The sequence below is a fragment of the Corvus kubaryi genome, unplaced genomic scaffold (assembly GCF_017639235.1).
Source record: "Corvus kubaryi isolate FWS band 111438036 unplaced genomic scaffold, C.kubaryi_AGA036_p1.0 37394, whole genome shotgun sequence".
Taxonomy (NCBI): Eukaryota; Metazoa; Chordata; class Aves; order Passeriformes; family Corvidae; genus Corvus; species Corvus kubaryi.
This window is the reverse complement of record NW_024581133.1, coordinates 16,735,845-16,756,802: the sequence shown is the minus strand read 5'-3', so window position 1 is coordinate 16,756,802 and position 20,958 is coordinate 16,735,845. Positions and strand designations below refer to the sequence as shown.

At 43.7% G+C, this 20,958-nt stretch overlaps 1 protein-coding gene across 22 annotated transcripts; it reads right to left on the bottom strand.

Moving 5' to 3' along the window:
- Window positions 1–22: 22 nt before the first annotated feature.
- Window positions 23–20,165, bottom strand: TPM1 (tropomyosin 1). Of its 22 annotated transcripts, none has more exons than XM_042039801.1 (10): window positions 19,808–20,154; window positions 19,018–19,143; window positions 18,713–18,838; window positions 12,404–12,537; window positions 11,066–11,183; window positions 10,557–10,627; window positions 9,661–9,736; window positions 9,052–9,114; window positions 8,722–8,791; window positions 23–966 (listed from the first exon to the last, which is right to left on the bottom strand). In XM_042039801.1, exons 1-10 carry the CDS (start codon window positions 19,919–19,921, stop codon window positions 884–886), a joined length of 981 nt encoding a protein of 326 aa, XP_041895735.1. In that variant the 5' UTR covers window positions 19,922–20,154; the 3' UTR covers window positions 23–883. The 22 variants fall into 22 exon arrangements, with proteins under 22 accessions (XP_041895735.1, XP_041895732.1, XP_041895727.1 ...); XM_042039796.1 differs by lacking the exons at window positions 23–966; window positions 18,713–18,838 and adding exons at window positions 5,713–5,918; window positions 7,357–7,435 and having other exon boundaries at window positions 19,808–20,158; XM_042039794.1 differs by lacking the exons at window positions 23–966; window positions 19,018–19,143 and adding exons at window positions 5,713–5,918; window positions 7,357–7,435 and having other exon boundaries at window positions 19,808–20,158.
- Between the last annotated feature and the right edge of the window lie 793 nt (window positions 20,166–20,958).

Here is a 20,958-nt window from a genome sequence, read left to right as displayed (position 1 = left end):
AACAAACCACAGGAGAACAAAATTTAAAAAATGTCCTAAAATGTGCATTTTATTTATTATCATTATACAATGTTTACATACAGGTATACTTTTAAGACTGCTCAAAGAAAGTGTGAAAAAAGTGAGGCGAATACCGGTTTAAAAATTCCTCCCCTACCCCAAATCCCCACAAATAAAATACATTTTAAAACAATCTCTTCCAAATTAATGTTTTGTCCTGAATTTATTGAATCTTTCATTTCAACATGAAAAATACAATCGAATGAATACTCAAAGTGAAATGCTGACCTACACTTCTGTATTGAGTTGCAAGAATACAATTTAAAACCTTCAGAAGCTTTCACTTGTCTCCTTTGCTTACATACCTTTGTTTTACTGAATTAGAAGGCACAGAAAGTCCGAATTCTCACAGATCAGTAAAATTCTAATAAAAATAAATTACTGTGCTGGACAACTTCTAACTTGTCTGATATCAAACAAAAGACTTCAAGTAGAAGCTTTTGTTCAAAATAGCACCATTTCCACCTGATCTCTCTTGAACATGAATCATTCTTCTCGTGTAAAAACTGTAGTTGGCACTTGAGGTGGGACACTTTCTGCCACAGCCAGGATTCTTCAAACACTAAGCAGACCGAATTGCTGAACTCTCTACAAAGTGTAGGTAACATTTTTGTTGGGAAATGGCACATTTAAACCATAATGTAATGTAGCTTAACCCGCATATGGCTTGCCCATTTTGGTGTTTCCCTGACCCCTGCTTCATAATTTAGCAGATGTTCTTGTGACTGTGGTGAAACTAAAATAAAGACATGTTTATGGGGCTTCACGGCAAGCAGGTGTAAAAATAATAAAACAAATAGTGTGGTTGCTGCTAAGAAGGTTTTCACATGTTGTTTAACTCCAGTAAAGTTTGATCCAGCATCTGATGCATACTAAGGTTTTCTTCTTTGGCATGCGCCACTTTCTCTGTTGTGGGATTAGAAAATTAAAACATGAATAGCAGTTCTTCGGAGGTACTGATTCTCAGAACATGAAGGCATGCAATCATCATTTCTCTCAGAGAGTTTAGAAAGTTAAGAAATGTGCATGCTCATAAATACCAATGTTCCCAAATAACACAACTAGAGCACACTCCAAATTAATAAAACAAACAGCAAGTAATGCAAGTTTAGAACTGTTTACAGCTGCACTTGTTAAGAAAATGCACTGCCAACAGAGACACTATGTTCTGGAAGCTCTTTGCTTATAGGAACGTAAGTGGCTTTTTTCTTTTTTTAAGGTAGGCAATAAAGAAAATAAGTAAGTTCTTTACAGATACACAATTAAAAGTTTCATAGAATTCAGGAACACAAAGAACAAAAAAATTAAAAACTATTATAGTTTCAGTGAAGTGACCTTTAAGAAATTTATTTCTTCTAGAAAATAAATAGACTCAAAGTTAGTAGCTTTATGTTGCATGCACACTTTTATAGGACAATCATTTAACACACGTATTTGATACAATAAATGAGCATAATGTTCTGGTGGTGCATCCTACTGGGATCCAGTAATAGTAACTTCATACTACACAAGCATACCTTTGAACTGATCGGGTATTGCCAGATGGAGAGCCCATTCTTTTTTTTTTTTTTGTCAAATACAAGCCCAATTCATAGTAAGGCAAAATTATCACATCAAAGTCTCCAGACAAAACAGCTGTAAGTATCCTTTAAGTTGGTTTTGAAATACAGATATATGAATCCTGGTGAATATTTTTCTCTCATTGTGGTAAAAATCTTAGGGCCAATTCATGTTGTCAGATAAACTGAGTGCCTTTCTGCAAGGCAAACTGTTACTTTGTGGATACTGTTAGCGAAATGCTGTAGCTCTTTACCCATGTGGAAAGAAGCTACTGCACAGCTGAAAAGCTTAGTGCTCCCCCAAAATAGGTGTGCAGACACATAATGAAAAGCCTCATCCAGAAGAAGCATTTCCATATTTTCCCAAGAGAAACTGAGGATTTCTTTCATTAATTTATCACAGAATGAACAGCTCAAAAAAAAAAAAAAAAATCTAGGTTTCTTGCTTATTTCTACATTTACTGATTCATTCTTAAAGGAAATTTTAAAGAAGGTGTTTTGAAACAAGTTAACAATATAGTCACACTAAAGTTTAATCCTCATTCAATGCCAGCTTTAGTTCATTAGTTAGGCGACTGTTTTGCTCAAGTTGCTGGTAGAGTTGGTCTGTACAGGCAGCAAGCACGTTAGAAGGGAAAAAAGAGGCAGAATGAAGACAGATTAGACAGAGAAAACAGTTAAATAAGAGTTAATAAAGAAACTGGTCACATGACAGACAGTTCAGTAACATACAGAGAAACACTTTACCTCTGTTTCTAGAACTCTAGTAATTAAATAGCTACTCCAAGGAACAGTTATGGGACCATATGAAGAACTGGCTAAGAATCCTGCTGTGGGGAACAGCTGTGAGACACAAACTCGAATAGAAATGGAAGAACTGCAGCTATATTCCTAGAAGTACCAAGTCCTGCTTTAGTCTTCTGTACAGTTATGAGTGCCATTTTTCTTTGCAAACTATTTAAGGTGTGGTGAAACCTCATCTGCCAGTAGAGAGAAAGCAACTGCACCACAGCCAGCACAAATAACAGCAGGAAAGACGCTAGTAGGCAACTACTGCCAGGTCTGACTCAGCCCATACTCCTTTCCTAGGAAATCTGATGGGTTGAAATGTTATTTTTGGTAGGAAAATATACTTGTGTTACTAGAATCAACATATTTTGATACCTTTAAAATTTCCAAGTTCTACTTCGTAAGAAAAAAGACTCACATTTGGTGAAAATGAAAAGGAAGGATGAACACCTTGCTCAAAAACAGCAAACAGAGAGGACAATTCATGTTGAAACAGAACAGCCACAGCCATGTTGTGACAGCACATTTAATGAGAGTTGTTCTGCAGAGTGAAAGAAATGTTCCACAATGGCTTTTGACTATCGTGTGTTCTCAAATTGTCCACGTTCCTCTCAAAAGCCTAACTACACTCCTGACCTCTTGATCCCAGATTATTCCCCTACAGGAAATGACTGTTTCTGATTCTTTTCCACAAGCTGCCTAACAGCTTCCACAGGAATCCTCTTCCCCTGCAGGCACTGGACACAGCAAAGGCAAAGCTGTGCAGTGAGCTGGTCTGCAGGACATGCTTGTGTGGTGAGCAACTCCTCCCAGCTTCCTCCCCAGCCCAAACTCCCACAGCCAGCTCAGTAAAGCCAGGGCACATTTCACAGCTCTGATCCTGCACCAGTAACAAGTGGATCTTGTCTCTCTCATCATGATAATGTCCCATATATGTGGAAAAAAACCATCAAAACCTTAGAGTAACTAAAATTTCACTTTGTCAGGCAAAGTGTATATAGCTGTTATTCAAAAATGAATCATGTGAACTTACACTTACCATCATCACAGAAATCTCCTCTCTGATTGAGGCAGAGATTTACAGTATTTCTCAACTTTCAAAACAACTAAATCCCCCAGTAAAGCAGGGAAAGCACTTCCCAAGTGTACAGTGAGCCCTTGATTCTGCCTGGGCTGTGCATCCATCTGCTTCAGAGGTAGACCCTGGCACTGCAGGAGCCCCAGCAGCCGAGCAGTGAGTTCTGGCTCTGTGCAGAGCCAGCAAAGCTCAGCCTCTGCTCAGTGGAGCCCAGAGCCAGCCCTGCACTCCCAGCAAGAAGCCTCAGGCACAGAAACAGCCAGACATGGGAGGTAGAACAGCACAACTGAGGGTGACAAGAGTGCTGAACCACACTGCAGTGGGGAACCACACCAGCTCCCTGGAATGAAGATCAGTGCAGCAAGACCAGCCAGGAATTCTGCATGCAGCTACCTGGGGATCTGCATTGCACTGCCCATTTCCAGTACTACGTCCAGCAATCTATCATCCTCCAGTGCAGAGCTGATCATGTATGATTGACACAAAAGGCAAAATTTTAATACTGATGTTTAAAATCACTATGTTAAAAATTGACAGGTTCCTACAATGGATTTTGCTTTTTTGTTTACTTTTCTTAAGAAACACCAGTATTGCAAGGAATTGAGTGGACAAAAAACACTGCTAAAACAATGACCCAAAACACAATAGATTAAGAAGTTGGAGTTACTGTAGCATATTTTACTCTGGCTCAGCTGACAAGTGACAGTTGACCACATTTCCCCTAACTCTTGCATTTGCAAAGTTAACCATGTTAGCCTCAGTCATTTTAAAAATGTTCATCCCATTGTATTTGGGTAACTTTCATCTATCCCCTTCTATTTGGTTACCCTTCACACACAGCCATTTACTGTTTGTCAGCTGAGGAGTAGTAAGTTACTGAACTTTATTACTTGAACTATCTGTGATTGCTGATACATATCCTGTATTTGGGCCTCTCCCCACAGCCATGAACATTAGGATGTGTCATAGGCTAGAAAACTGGGATATGCCAAAGTTATCCAAGGATGGCAGGCCAGGAAGGGAATGCATCCATTTGCAAGCCTTATTTGGAAAACAAGTTCTGAGGAGGGTAGAAAATCTAGTTTAGACTGCACTGCTGAATAATCTTGAAGCTGAACAAGAAAGAGACATTTACATTATTCTGCAAGTTAAAATCTACAATTCAGCTATGGTATAATGAGTTTATTTAGCTTTGGTGACTCAGGAACTTTAGCAATATATAGAGTGACAGCATCACCAGAAACCAATGCAGTTTTCACTTTAACGTGAACTGGAAAATAACTTCTTTCGCTGTGATGTAAATAAAGTTAAAATAAGGCAATCAACTCTCTAGTTTCAAATAACAATACAAAAAACCACCAGATGTCAGTATTTAATGTTTCATCCTTAATTAGACACTGACAGATCAGCTGAAACCTGAAATCCATGATGTTCCACTTTGCAGCAGAATAATTTCATTAATAGTATAATCATGAGAATTTTCTTACTCCAGTTTTGAAACGTTTCTCATGAGTCTGCAATTCAAACTCACAAGTCTGAATTAAGCCCAAGTGGAAAGCTACCAAAACCTCCCCAATGAAACTTCCAATCCTACCATGCCACTCAAGAAAAATATACCGTAAAACCCCCAAAATGTTAGCAAGCAACATCTTTGCTGAATAACTGAGGTGTAAAAATGGGAAAACTTTTTTTCAAGACATTTCAAGGATTATTTTTGGGTGAAAAAAAGAATCCCGAGTTTTTGATCCTGCCTCTTTAAATCTGTCTCGAATATGTAAGTTAATGAACAAATACATTTAAATAAAGATAAGACATCTTCAGCATCAAGCCAGGAAAAGATTTCAGGCTTTAAAGTGAAAAATCTTGTTACATCAAGGATGTAACTGCTCTCTCAGCCATGCTCCCACGACCAAGTGACCCCAAGGAAGTAGTGTCCTTGCAAATTTTGTCCTAATAATAACAACTGGAAAAATTCCTATTACAGCTATTTGTCATTTTATCTGCAGCAGAGTTTTAGAAAAACTAAGATAATAACTGGTCAGTTTTCACACCATCCCACACACTGCACTCACTGGCTTGGCATTGTCAACATTCAGGCAAAAGTGTTTTCAGCTGAAAAATGAAAACACCAAAAAATGAAATCCCTAATGGCAAAAAAGTGCAAATTTTATTAATAACTTCAACAATTATTTAAATAAATAAAAGGCAAAGGAATAGCAAAAGGGATACAGCTGGGATATTTATTTTACATTGAGAAATGTAGTTTCTGTACAGCAGAGCACAAACAGAGCATGTTCTGAGACAGGTGATAGAGGAAGTGTCAACTAAGCTAGAAGACAGGACAATGAACCCATGAAACATCCAAAGCTTGGAAAGATGTTTTATCCAACCCGATGAAGATGTCTTTGGAGAAGTGAAGCAAAGAAAATTATCTGCACAAAAAGAAAAAGTGAGATAAGGTAGAAAATGAAAAAAGGTGCAGTGAAGACTTCCAAAAAAGCAGCAATGGCACAGCAGAGCCCAGCATGCTGAGATGACTATGCTAGAGAAACAGCACACCATGCTGGGACTGGAATGCTACGGTCATGTCCTCATGTACCAGTAGAGTACAATTTAAAGTCTGTTTTCCACTTAGAAATATCCAAAATTGAAGAAATATTGTAATCTCTGTATACAGAGGAGGAAAAAAGAAATCCATTTGCTTGATAAGCCACTGAATAAAACCACATGTTGGGAAGGAATTTAAAAACAAAAAACCAAAGCATACAAAGCAGGCAACATTAGACCTCTATTAAAATGTTGGAAGAGAGAGGGAGGAAAGTAATGAACACACATGGGGACAAAAAAAACCATGAAGAAAAAAACATTTAAAATACGGATGCACACAAAATAAATTTCAAGCTCTAAGCAAACCTTATGTCTTGCTGAAAGCATGCTTGGGCTTCCAAAACAGAATGCTGAGACCAAACATTGCACCTCCTAAGCACTTGAGAGCCACAGCTCCTCCCCTCCCCCGTGCCAGCTGCAGTGTTCATGCGAGTGAAGGGTTTGAACACGGGAAGGGGGAGGTAACACAGCTCACCTCTGTTCAGAGTCCAGTCTGTGTCAAACACCGCATGAATGAGTCACACCTTACAGCTGCTGACTCTCCTGCTTTCCTGCCACTCTTTATTTTTCTCCTTATGACTAAAGTTGGTATTACCACATTTTTGGTGTATGCAAATGAAATTAGTACTGCTATCCAGAAAATATGCAGCAGCAACCTACAATTCAATTGTCGCCTTTATGGGTTTAAGCGACAAGGTATTTTAAATCCATTTCCACGCTTGTAATTTAGTGATAACAGCTGAAATTTTCAGAGCAGCTATGGAAATTTAGATAAACACTTCCTACTGTCATTAATAGAGAACATCGCAAAACCTAAATTTCTCTGAGGTTTCTGTAGGAATTTTGCCAGAGCAAAAACTTTGACAGCAGGCAAAGGAATACAATCTGAATGCAACATGTACCAAGGCAATTTTCTTTGTTAAAATGAACATGATGGGCCTGGTAGATATGTTTGAACAGAAGTGAACTGAAAGGATAAACACAGAGCTACAAACAAAGGGCAACCACAAGACTCAAGGATTGCAGACATAACGAAAGAGTAACCACAAGCTTACAAAATCACCATGAGTATTTACCAGGCTCGGCACAACACTCACCCACACTTTGCCAGGGTAAAGCAATTGTTCATGGTATTTTGTACACCTATTCTCTCTAAAGGAAAGCATCTCCCACTACACAGGGAGCATCATTTCACAAGGCCGGTACCGCGCAATCAGTGAGGGCAGGGAAGCAGGAGCGGGCACAAGCTGGGAAGACATTTACATGGAAGTCATATCATTGAGAGCGTGGTCCAGCTCCTCACTGATGGCTTTGTACTTCAGTTTCTGAGCATAGAGCTCATCTAATGTTCCCGCAGGGAAGGCAGAAGTGTGCAAGGAAATGGAGCAGGATCATGGGATGGAAGGTGAAGGTGGCGGCATGGGATACCATCCAGAAGCCGTAGGAAATGGGAAGAGCGCACATAAAGAAGTGTTGTGACAGACAAAATGAGACAGAAGTTAGAGAAGAATAAAAGAAAGAAAAGAGTGAACAGTTCTATGCAACAAGTTCATTAACTGCACTGCCAGTGGAGCAACCTGTGATACACAGAAAACCAAGAAAAGAAAAAGTACAAAAGAAGCAAAAATCCATGTTTCACTGCCCTGGATTTTTGTTTTAATGCACATTAGGAAGGCACACAGGAGCTAGGCAGAAAAGATTCAAAAACGGGGCTCAAGGAGGATGTTACCATTTTCTACCACTTTTTTTTTTTTTTTTAAACCACTCTGGTTTGTGTCATGTCAAACTCAGCTCCTTACAGCAATTTTTGTTCCTTCTAAACACTTATCTTTCTTCTCGGCTTCCTTCCTGAGTCAGGGATCATAAATTTTCAGCAGCTACTTAGGCATTTCATCACCTTCACGCAGAATCCAGCCCGTCACACCATGCAATTAAGCTTCTTAAAATCCTAGACTTAGTGTAATGCATCTAAATAGTGAACTCCATATAACTTCTAATTAAAAAGTCCTACTGAATTATTTTCCCCAGAGGCAGAAAGCACATTCCACTACTCTGCTGCAGCTCTGATAGATTTATCAGAACCTTACAAGCAAACCCTCTGAAGTTAAATAAGCTGTCCTTCTGACTATGTATACAATCTATTAGCTTGACCAAAACCCAACAACTGGTCTACGCCACAAAATGCCTGCCCTGACCCACACTTACCACAGTAATAAATTAGGTTAGCTTGCTACATTCCTAATTACTGTAAACATAATGCAACTCTTCATGAGCTTTTTGCTAAGATGACAATAACACTTGTCATGTGATCATTTACCCTATACATTTACATACCTCCAAATAGAAGAGTATAAAACAAAAAAATGAAAGGAGTCTTGAGAAAATGAGAGAAAAAGAAACAGGCAAGAGCAAAACACCATTCATCTGAAGCATTTAAGTTATCAATACATTTCATTTGGAAAATATTTTGTCTACTTTACTCTTTAGGCAGACCCATTTATATAAAGTGGGACAAGTCAGCCCAGTAGAACTGGGTACTGGAAAAAAAAAACCCAACAAAAACCTCCACACAAGAGAAGAATAAGAGATACGTATTTCCACAGTAAGTAGAAAAACAAACCCCCATACCTTCTAGGTCATCAATGCTCTTCTCCAGCTTGGTTACTGACCTCTCAGCAAACTCAGCACGGGTCTCAGCCTGAAGTCAGGACAAACACAGACTACTTTAGGAAACACACACAGAGTACTTAGGAATTGAGAAGAAATAATTCCAATGAGGAAAGAAGTACAATGAGAGGAGGCAAATAATAAGGCTAGTATAAACTAATTTCTAGGGGAGATATTTAACATTATACTGTTTCCAAAATGTATGTCAATCCTAACAGCATCAAAGTAGTATTTATACTAAAATCAAAGGTGCATTGGAAGATATGTTGCAAAGAACAGCTCTAATTTTACCTCCTTCAGTTTGTCAGTCAGAACTTTAATCTCCTCTTCATACTTGTCCTCTTTCTGTGAGTACTGTAATTAGAAAGAGGATCACTGGTATTAGACAGGTATTCTAAATATACCAAAATACCCCCGCATTCGAAACTCTTGTAGTAGATCATCTGTACACAAGAAATTATTATAGGTAAAACTAAATTAATTCTGCTTGCAAGGCTGTGGTAATACGGTTTATTACAAGAGTCAAACTTCCCTTGAGTTACATTCCAGTGCAATACAGCAGGAACTTTGAGAAGAAATTAGTACTACAGTTGTAATGAGGATGTCTTTTGGAGAAATTTAATGTTAGTACACAATGCCATTTTGAGGGACATTCTGTAAGTAATACTTAATCCTGTCAGAATACTCAACAGAACATGTGGCCAAATAATACTGACCTATTTGGAACTAGAAGATACGCTATGTTCCAATAGGAGCCAAATACGAACTGAGCAGTAAATCCAAATGCCTCTACTGACAACAGCCCTGCTGAAATGCTGCAAAGCAATCAGCATACAAAGAAAACTCCACAGGCCAGATGGCAACATAAGGGACACGTTCTCACGTAAGTCTCTAGCCTACCTTCTCAGCCTGAGCCTCCAGCGACTTCAGGTTGTTGGTCACAGTTTTCAACTCCTCTTCAAGCTCAGCACATTTGCTGTTATTTCGGAGGGAAGGCAGGAAAGGGGCGGATGGAAGATTCAGTCAAGCAAAAGAAACAGGAGAAAATAGGGGGAAAAGATAGAGAAAAATGAAAACAATTACAGGGCAAAAGAACGGCCTCAAAAGCAGCTGATCCATCACAGATTGAAAGCAACTCTTTGTGATGCCGAATACCATTTCAAGTGCACATTAAGAGGATGACCAGACAGAAATTTATCTACAGCTCTTGGCTTACACAGAAACATTTAGAGCTTTTACACTTGAGACAGTTCAGCTTCTTTTGGCTGCACAGGAGATCAGTTTTAAAGGCAAAAATGAATAAATAAACAAAACAAAAAAAAGAGACCAAAGAAAACCACCAAAGCAAGATGCAAAGAGAGTAAAGAGCAAAGCAAGGACTTACTTGTTACTATTGAGTGAGCTAACTGGCTATGGAAGCTGAAAGACTTGGGTTGCAGTTAAACCTAAAAACTGTTTATTAGTATCAGTACCTTATCCTCTGCAGCCATTAATGCTTTCAAGGTTTGATCCATTATTCTTAACTGTTCTTCCAGCTGTCGGACTTGGCTGTTAGTGAACACATGAAATGCACAAAAGCCATTCACAAAATCAGTGTGCAGGTACAGCATGCAGTGACAAAACACGCGCACACACATAGGAACACATTTACTTCAGCACTGATCATTTATTGCAACGATTACAGTAAATGAACAAACATAGCTTTGAGCTGAACACACGGTATACTGCCAACATTTCATGCAGTTATAGTTCTCTTCCAGCACCTCACATATGTCTCAGAGCAGTTCCACACTTACCTTTCTGATAGTTCAGCACGCTCCTCAGCGCGCTCCAGGTCACTCTCAATGATCACCAGCTTACGAGCCACCTACAAGGACAGGCAAGGGACAATCAGGGATATGATATTGCTGCACCACACATCACCTGTTTCTAGAACCTACAAAGCTGGGGGCTGGGCGTCTTTGTTTTTTGGTCAACACATGAGTTTTGATTATGTGACATCTACATTTGAGACTTAGTTATCAGACATTTTCCAAGACCTCCCTTTCATTCACCAAAAGGCAACTGAAAACTATTTTTCTCCCTAAGAGCTTAGGGAATACTCTCAAACATTTTAGTGTGAAAATCTAAGCAGAGATCTCCTGTCACCTTGTCCCCTGAGGTATCTGGGTGCCCAGTTTTCCTTCCACAGCTGTGAAGAGTTGTGTTTGTGATCTTTTGAACTTAAAAGGCAAAGGAGAAAAACAAAATTACAGGCACAGCCTAATGGGCTTTAGAAAGAGATGACCTGCACTCAAGAACTGACCTCTTCATACTTGCGGTCAGCCTCTTCAGCAATGTGCTTAGCCTCTTTAAGCTGGATCTCCTGGATTTCCATCTTCTCTTCATCCTTCTGGGCTCTATTCTCAATGACCTTCATTCCTCTGAAAAACGTGAAAAACAGGAAATGCAAGGTTCAGGGCTTGCCAGTTTTATCTCCAGCCCTACTACTCGTGGTATGTGACTTTCAGACAATTGTATTCAGGTGAATGGAGCACATCAGACAGTGAGTCTTCACCCCATAGATTAGTCCTGAGCATTCACATTTCAGAAGTTCAAGGAACAAAACACATGTCAGGAAGGAAGAAAAAGTGTGATTGGTTAACTCTTACTGTAGTTCAGCTGTAGTATTCTTTTTCATTTTAAATTGGAGGAAAAACTCATCTTACAGAAAGGTAAATTAAGGGTATCACTTATAAAGACCTAATAAGGAGACTGAAAACATCTGTGCTTTTATACTCATCAACAGCATGTTACAACCCTTGCAGGACTGACAAGAATCATGTTTATGGGCCAGACTCCCCTGGGTTTTACCATGTCAGAGTCCTAGAAGCTCTCTGTGCTCTGCATAAGCAAAATTTAATTCCTTCATAACAAGAAACACTGTGCGTTGCACACATCTGATCCAAAATTATCTTAAATGTTTCAAAACACACTGTGAGTCTCTGGCACATTTCTTTTCAATAGACTGCATCCTTAGTAACCTAGAAATACACATGCAGAATGTGTGGGTTTCTTTCACAATAAAAGGTACTATCACAGATATGTTACAACTGTGTTACAGTATTACAACTGGAGAAGAGAGAAGATCTTCCAACGTCACAAATCTTGAGTTCCTAACTTACATTACAGACTCCTGGAGGTCTGAAGGAATTATCAGTCTCTTTCCTTCGCTCACCTTTATGTACCAATCTTGCCAACAGGAGAACCAAAGCCTCTTCCAGCACTTTCCTATTCTCCAGGTGAGATTTTCTACCCACAATGAAAGCAAGAATCATCCAACAGCACAAGAGTATCACAAGAAGTTGTCACCCAATGAGAGAAGTCTGGGCTGGGCCAAGTAGTTTTCCCAGGATGTGACATGATACATCAAAAGACCTACCACACTCAAATCTCGTCTTCACAACGAAGAATAATCCAAGCCCAGATATTTTAAGACATTTCTACAGACAAGCTGTAACTGAAGTCCATGTAGGCAAAAGAAGAGCAGATTACACACATTCAGAGACCTAGGAGTGGTTTAATTTATTTCCCTAACCCACACCCTGGCAATTATGATCTTTGTCATAAGGGTAACAATCCATTCAGGCGTGGCCCCACCCACCTTTCGCTCTCATCTGCAGCCTTCTCAGCCTCCTCCAGCTTCTGCAGGGCAGTAGCCAAGCGCTCCTGAGCCCGATCCAACTCTTCCTCAACCAGCTGGATGCGTCTGTTCAGAGAAGCTACTTCACTCTCAGCCTAAGCACAGGAAGAACAGAAATTAATTCATAGTAAGGCACACATCTTCCCTTGTAAAAGGTTATCCCATTACCTGCTAGTGCCATTTAACAGCACTTCTGTAATTTCTGACTTCATCCACTAAAAGTGCATCATTGACGTACATCATTAAATTGTGAGGTTATTGCTTAACAGAGGAAAAAAAGTGATTAATGCTTCCTTTCAATGAAGCACATCAAGGACTGTACAATTTGTACTAGAAAGAGCTGCACAGGAAGAATTATGCACCTTTACCCAAATATTTTCTGTTATTGTATTTGCAGACACTAATTACACACCTCGCCTTTTTTAAATCAAATCAACACAAACTAATTACTCAATTCTTCTGTTACCCTAATTCCTTTATTTATGACCTTTCACCATATTTTGTAATATTTGTCCCAACACTTCCTTGAGTTCCGTAAGAAGGATTCAGTGTAAACATGTAAAAACACACCTGGATCAGCATTTGCAATGAGACAGCTGACACAGAGAGAGTATGAGAACATTTAAGAAGTGCCCGAATACCCAGAAGTTTTGTTTACAGGCAAGCTGCGCAAGAGTTGACAAAAAAGGTACCAGCAAGGGCCGTGGTACAGGCAGCAATCCCTTAAAACATCTTTTTTTTTTTTCTTCCTCCAATAGTTCCATCCTCACTCTTCCCCTAAATTTGCCTTTCCTGAATTACCTGTTTACTTAACCTTCTGTATAACACTTGCAACTCATCTGCCTCTTACCATTTCAAGCTCTTACTTCTGACCATCTCAAATCTACACTTGCTTAAGTTGCAGAGTAAGTTCTGAAACGGCCTTCTTGTGGTAACCTCATTATGAAACTTTCTTTCAAAACTATATTAAGCACGAAGTATATACAAAAGGGTAACTACTCTAAAAAGTTAATGATTTCAGAGAATAACACCTAAATAGTGCTAACACTAACATATACGATATGTATTTGCTATGTGTGAGGAAGTACACATCTGAATTTCCTACAATGCCTAGTTGAGGGGGGAACCAATCCTCTGGCAAAAGCAGATACCAAAAGTATCAGTTTGGTATTTCTTCTTTTCTAACCAGGGGTAGTTGGATACAGCCGTCCAGAGCAAAGATTTTGCAGTACATAACACAAGAAAAAAAAAACTCACAGGCCAGACAAGTAAAACAACCTTTGACATGAAAGTAACGATGTCCTCCAGAAGGACTGAAAGCAACACATAAACAAGTAAGCAATTGTATCTTTGAACATTAATATGCATTGGCAGTGAACATAAGAGACCCAGAAGGAGAAGAGACTTCATCCTTAGAGATCCACATTAATCCAAATATAAAATATTTAGCTATGTAATCATGCAGTAGTATTCCAAACCTGTGTTTTTGGACTTCTGGCTTTAAAACAGTAAGAATTTGAACTTCCAGATTTAAGAAAGAAAATAACCTTTCATAAAGGCTACCCTAGGGAAATTTGTAATGTTACAAGTTAATTATTATCATGTCAAGACTCCTTGTCATGATAAGAGCTTAAAATGTGCTTCAAAAACACAGGGTGACTAAAGTTCAACTTTTCACTTCCTGCTCCAGTAACTCACTAAGGATTTACCAACCAGCCTTATATGGCCCCAGTTATTCTTCTGCAGAGCAAGACTTCTCTCCTTATATGGCAAGGAAGGAAAAAACCCCAGTGACATTAGGCACTCCCACTGCTACCATGCAAACATAACCTGCATCTCTGCCATAGCACTTATACACCACATATTTTGACAATGAGCGATGACATGGATAAGTTACCATTGGGTGTTAATTATTATTATTATAAGGGAGATTGTGTTTTTCAGAAGAAGGAAGAAAAATGCATTTTGAAAACATAATGACCAACAGCCCCTTAAAATGTACATACTCAAAACAGAAGATTCTTTTTTAAGGGAATGGCTGCTAATCACAGCCTTGAAACTTTTAGCAATCTGGTTTAACAATCAAAAGCTGGAGGCTGTGCTACTTTTTGGCCACAGCTGTAGTTTTTTCATTGTTTGTGTATCTGTACCTTGCACAGGAAGAAAAAAAAAAAAAACCTCACATAACAGCTCTAGCTGGTCACATGCTATACATGTAAGGCATTACACTGAGGGAAGAGGCAGATTCACACAGCTTGCTTGCTGTAGTGCTCTCAAAGCCTCCCTCCTCAAGCATGCAGAAATACAGCTGCAACATCTGTAGCCAGCACTGTAGAAAAAGCACACGTCTACATGTGCCTGGGAGTTCAGTTTTCAGCCTTTATTCACCCCAGCACTGACCCCTCCACACAAAGACTTAAATAACATGTAAACGTACTCTGCACAATTCTACATCATCCACATAAACCAACTCCAGGGAAGAGACAAACATTAACCTTAGGGGTCCTAAGCCTTATTGCAATGTAGCTGAGCTCTTAAGGGAAGACTTCACCAGAAAGCTGTAATCACTCCTCCAGCACTATTCCTTCTGCCACAAAAGGTAACAGCAAAACTTCCCGTTTCAATAGAAATTCCTCAGTACGTTGTTCAGAACAACGCATGTTACTGGAAATAGGAACATCGGTGTCCTTTACTCCACAAAGCTTAGAAAACAAGTTTTTAAAAAACAGAAACCCTTATGAAATAAGTTAATGACTTAGATCATTCACTGAAAAAAAATGGATATGCCGAGTGATCTGCAAGAATGCAGCAGTTACACAAGCAAAAGTAGCCATATTTTGCTCCATAAGGAAGATGACCTGCAGGTAATCAGGAGGCTCTTCCTTTGAACTTACTGCCCAGAATGTGCAGAAAGGTCCATATTATAAGGAAATCAAATAATTGCTATTTTTTCTATTGCAATAAACTACACAGGAAATTTGTTATTTTGCTTCGCTTTTATACAACCACTGAAGACACTAAAACTGCCTCAAAGAATACTACATTTTATAGCAGGAAACATTAAGTTACAACTGCTGGAACTCCCAAAGGTCGGTGGTAAGACAAACAGCCCTATCAGGTTTTTTTTATTGTGATTGCCGCCCATAATTACATCTCTCTGCTACGTAAGCCTATGCTGCTCACAACTGATCTTGCCTCTGCCTAAAACCAAGCCTACTGTTCCTTTCCCCTCTTGGCGAGCAGCTTTGATGAACAAAACACGCTACAGATGTACAGCGTCTGGGGCTGTACGCTTACACTGCTGGGGGGTTGTCAGGTACTACGGCCCATCTCAGGTTCAGTCTTACGAACTTCCCAAGAGTCGCCATGCTGACTACCCACAGATGAACTCGTCTGGTTGGGATGAGAGAACTAGGACTTGTGGAGGGAAAAACCCCATAAAACCTTGCTCACAGCCTAATACAAAACACGTAATCTCAAACATCTCGCCTAAATCCAACCTCATTCCAGCTCGGGGTTTTGCTGTTGGCCAGCACACGTAGTGCAGTCTCCCTGCGCACCGCACCTGGGCCCGCCCCACGCAGCACTCGGGTTACCGAGCCGGGGAGTGCAACACTGCGGGTCGACCCCGCGGCCAGACCGGCAGGTAACAACCTTCTTGTCCGACACGGCGGCGAAGGAAGCGGCCGCTCGCCCCACCGGCCGGGGAGGAACACGAGGGAGCCGCGGCCCGGGACCCGCGCCCAGCGCCCCCAACCCCCGGGCCGTGGGCCCAAGCCGGGCCAAGGGGCGGCCCTACCTCCTCCCGCAGCGCCCGCTCCTGGTCCACCTCCCGCTGCAGCCGTCCCGCCCGCTCCTCGGCGGCATCCGCCTGCTCCTGCAGGCTGCGGATCTTCCTGCGCACGGCCTCGAGCGAGCTCATCGCCGCCATGCCCGCGCCTCGCCCTGCCCGCGCCGCCGCCCTCCGCCCGCCGCAGCCCCGGAAGTACCCCCGCGCCGCAGAGCTCCGGGGCGGGGCTGCCGGCACCGGGCTGGGAGCGGGGCGGGCACGGAGGACGGTCCAGCCGTCCTGGGGATGGGCTGGTCCTGACCCGGTCATGGCAGGGAATGGGCCCCTCCTGACCGGGGATGGGCCGGTCCGGCCGGAGCTGGGCCGCCCCTGGCCGGGGATGGGCCGGTCCGGCCGGGGATGGCCAGGTCCGGCCGGGGATGGGCCGCTCCTGACCGGGGCTGGGCCGCTCCTACCGGCAGCACGGCCGTGGCCGGTGGATGGGCCGGGGCAACAGTGCCGCCTGGCGGCACACCGCGCGGGGTCCCGCAGGCCGGGCCGGGCCTGACCCGGGGTCAAGACCCACCTTTCTTCCCGCAAACCGCCCCCGTATGAGCGTCATAAAATGACACCAACCAACCCGCCAGATGCTGCTGCACCCAGCCTGGCTCCTGAGACACGGGGAGGGGAGAGGGGGCTGCAGCTGCCCACGCCCAGGTGGGGTGGCTCCGCGGATGTGCCTGGCTTTTGGGAGATGAGTCACACCGGACAGGTAAGATTTCCACATCCCAGTGTAAGGCGAGTCCATCCCAGCGAGCCGACACTCCCTTCCTGCCCATGCCCTTTTCCTAAGTCTTGGAACTATCCAAACCAATAAGGCAAATACTGGGTCAACTGCAATGCCCCAAAGATACTCTGCACTGCCAAAAAAGAAATATGTCCCTAAAATGTCAGACATATTCCATGCCTACAAATAAATATGGCATTTACCTCGATGAAAACAAGCCAGACACTCTCCCACCCTCCACCTGAGGGAAGACTGCAAATAAAATTGCCCTCAACTAGCTTCCAAATGCTGTTTTCCAGCAGGGGAAGATGGCATGGGGATCAGTTAGGAAGATCCTTAGTTTCAGAATGGGAGTCTAGTAGCATTTCTCCTGCCTTCATCCTAGGCAAGCTATTTCCAAATAGTCTGCATACTTTTCCATATAAGGAATATCTCCCCTGGATCTATATGCAGTTCCTTTGAAAAAGCTAACTAAACGTCTTGCTAGGAAGCTGCCATGCACAGAGCAGACATCTGATCCACATTATACACGGGACCCTCTCCCCTGTTCCTTCACACACTTCTGTTTGTTAAGTTCTTGGGTTCTCTTTCAAAGCTATATAACTTAATTGCCATACTAAAGCTAAACCTTTTTTTTATCCTTTCTTCCTTTTAAAAGTAAAATAAGATAGAAGCATGTTGTCTTTCATGCAAAGTTGTTGTTTGTAACATTTCCCTTTCTGAAACTATCCTTCCTCCCCCTGAAATACTTTGCTTGCTTCGTGGCAACTCCTTTTCATTATGGCTTTGAGGTTGGCTTTTAAAGCTGAGCTACAAGGAAAAGGAGGGTCATTGCTTTGGAAATACTGTAGTTTCACCAAATCCTGTAATTCAGACCTGAGATTTACTCAGGGAGAATTGCATTGTCCAAGAGCAGTGATAGAGACCAGGACCTTAACAGACAACATACTCTTACGGCTCCATGCATACAATCCATTAAATGCATGTCAGGGATAGACAGGTGGGTGGGATGAGGGCCTGGGAGAGGCACAAGCTCTTGCCTTATTACCATATAAAGTGCTGAGCTATATATATCTCCCAGCTTGCTTCCAGGATCCCTGTCCTCTAAATGGAAAAACTAGCAAGTATCATCTTCCAGGTAATTTTCTGTCACACAAGACTGAACTTTTCTTTGACAAATGAAGCAGTTCCACTGGTTTCCAAGGGAAAAAAAGTAGGAGAGGACCTTTTATCTCAGCGACCAGTGAGCCAAACTAGTATCTAGCAGCAGTTCTAACACATGCATACCTAGGAACAGCTCTCTTGAAGACAGAACTAGCAGCCCTTGCTCTTCTGGATCTCCCTCTTCTGCACTTACTTGCTATTAACTCTCTGATTCTGTTTCACTATCAAGACAGTGTTCTTCCAGCCTGAGCTGTTTCACCCATCACCTGAACAGATGAATCACCAGTTCTTTGCTTTTGTGTCTAGAGTGACAAGTACACATGAAAAGCACATGTCAAGTGAGCAGAAACCCAATCAAACGCCTCTGATAGTGTGCAAACCTCATGCAGGGAGGCAAGCGCTGTTTCCCACCTCCCTGCCCAGGAGGTGCCTGGACCCTGCCATCACCAAACTTTGGAGTGCTGCTGGGTAGGAGTCCAGGCTGTCCTGAGCAGAGCAAGAGTGTGGTTTCTCTGTTGGGCTTGTGGTGAAAGGGATGGGGGTAACTTACATCTGTGGCCTTTTTGTCAGCCAGTTCCAACTTTTCCTGTGCATCTTTAAGGGACTCCGAGTATTTGTCCAGCTCATCCTCAGTGGCCTTCAGCTTCTTTTGTAGAGCCACCAGCTCGTCCTCCAGCTGTGATACGGGTGGAAAGTGGTACAGAGGGGAGGGCGGGCAGGAAAAGGTGCAGCAGGCAGCGTGATCGTGCAAACAGAGAGGTGCAAGTGCAGAAGAGACAGAAAAGGACAGACGGACAGAGAGAGAGAGAAGGAGAGACAGTTAGATCCTCTTTGCTTGCAGCAAGGGCACGATACCTTGGCAGCATTCTCCTCTGCGGAGAGGAGGCTGTCCTCAGACTTGTGCAGCTCTTCCAGCACTTGGTCCCTTGAATCCTCCGTCACACGCAATTGCTTTTCCAATTGCACAATGTCATCCTCTAACTACGTGCACAAGAGGAAATATAACACACAAATATGTTTCTCCCTGGGCTTAGAAAAGTGGGAAATTAATTCATAAATCACTCTCTCTTCCTTCCTCCCTCCTCCTTCAGATCTCCCAGAAACGAGCAAACAATGTGTTCCCCTCCCCGAATCGAATAAAGCCCCAGGTGTAAAGGAGGGGGGTTGGAGAAGGATAAAAAAAGAGGACAGGAGTCTGGAGAAGGGCGGGGGGGGGGGGGGGGCGGCTGGAATCGGACAAGTCTGCTGAGTGATGCTGGAGTGGGGAACACAGCTTTAACTGTCCTTTGCCAAATCGCAGCACATCTGTCCAGTGCTAACTAGGTGTTCCAGGCAGCCTCTCTAAGCCGTGCTCCTATGACAAAGGCAGAGGCCACGAGGCTGTCCCAGGGCCCTGCTCCCCAGCTGGAATGTGGGGACGGGGGAAGGACCTCCTGCCGCGCCCCCGGGAACCTCCAGCCGGCGGCTGCCAGGCTGAAGCTCTGCCTTAGGGAAAGTTCAACCAGTTCGGCAGGGCGCAGGGGTGGAATACAAGGTACGGCGAGGGGGGGGAAGAAGAGGGAAGGGGGGGGGGGAAAAAAAGAGATGAGTCGTCTGGAAAGACTTGCGCCCCGGCGCTGGCTGTGCCCGGGCCCTCGGTGCAGACCTGCTTGCTTCTCTCCTCCGCTGCCTTCTTGTCCGCTTCGGCTTGCTCGGCTCTGTCCAAGGCGTTCTCCTTGTCCAGCTTCAGCATCTGCATCTTCTTCTTGATGGCATCCATGGTGGCGGTGGGCTAGGGCGCGTCCCCGCGCGAACTGCTCCCGAAAGAAAAACTTGAAAAGCTGCGGGACAGTCCCGAGTCCGGACGCAGGCGCGGCCCCCGGGGGAGCGGAGCGGAGCTGCCGGGCGGCGGGGTTGATCCGTGCGGGACGGGGCGCCGGCCGAGTGCAAGCGGCGGGCAGGGAGCGCCTCACAGATATGTACTTTCCCAGGGGGCTGACTGCATTCCTCAAGACATCCAATACTTTTTTGGAAAGGGCTTTTTTTTTGCCCTTCCTCCCTCCTCCTTTCGTCCCTACCCCTTTCCCTCTCTTACTGCCCCCCGGGTTTTTTTGGGAGGCACAGCCTTCCCATTCGCTGCCGCCTGCCATTTGACCGTAGATATGACTATATATGGGATGCGATGGGCGAGGTAAGGCGGGGGAGCAATTTGTTCCCATTTCCAAATAGGCAGGACGGGACATTTCGCTGCTACTCCTGGGAGAAAAAAAAAAACCAGCAAGCGAGAGCGCGGGGAGCGGAGGAGACGGGCGCGAAGGCTGCTCGTAGCGGGCAGGGCGTCTGGGTGACACCAGCCCCATGCAGGAGTCGTCCCCTCCCGTGGAAATCAATCTGTTCTACAGCAAGAGGGTGGCAGAGCCGATCGCACCAGGCGGCAGGGGAACGCGGGGCTGCGGGGCACGGGGCCTGCAGGACGGGCAGTAAGGGGTTAACCGCATGGAATGAAAGCGTTCGGAGACCTTCCCCCGGCAGCCGGAGGAGGAGAGGAGGAGGGGGCACCTCTACTCAACAGCCAGTGTGCAGAAAAAGAGGGCGGTGGGGCGCTGGGCCGGCCCGCGCAGCGCCGAGCACGAAGCCCAGACTCTGCGGCGAAACCCGGGCAGGGCTGAAGGCAGGGCTGAGGGCAGGGCTTCCGCCGGGACCCACACCGCGGGGAAGGGGTTGAGGCGCGACCCTGACCCCCAGGGCAGTGCCGGGACAGAGCAGAGGTGCCAGCGGCTGCCAGCGCTTCCCAAGTGCACCGCTCTCCTCTGCAGT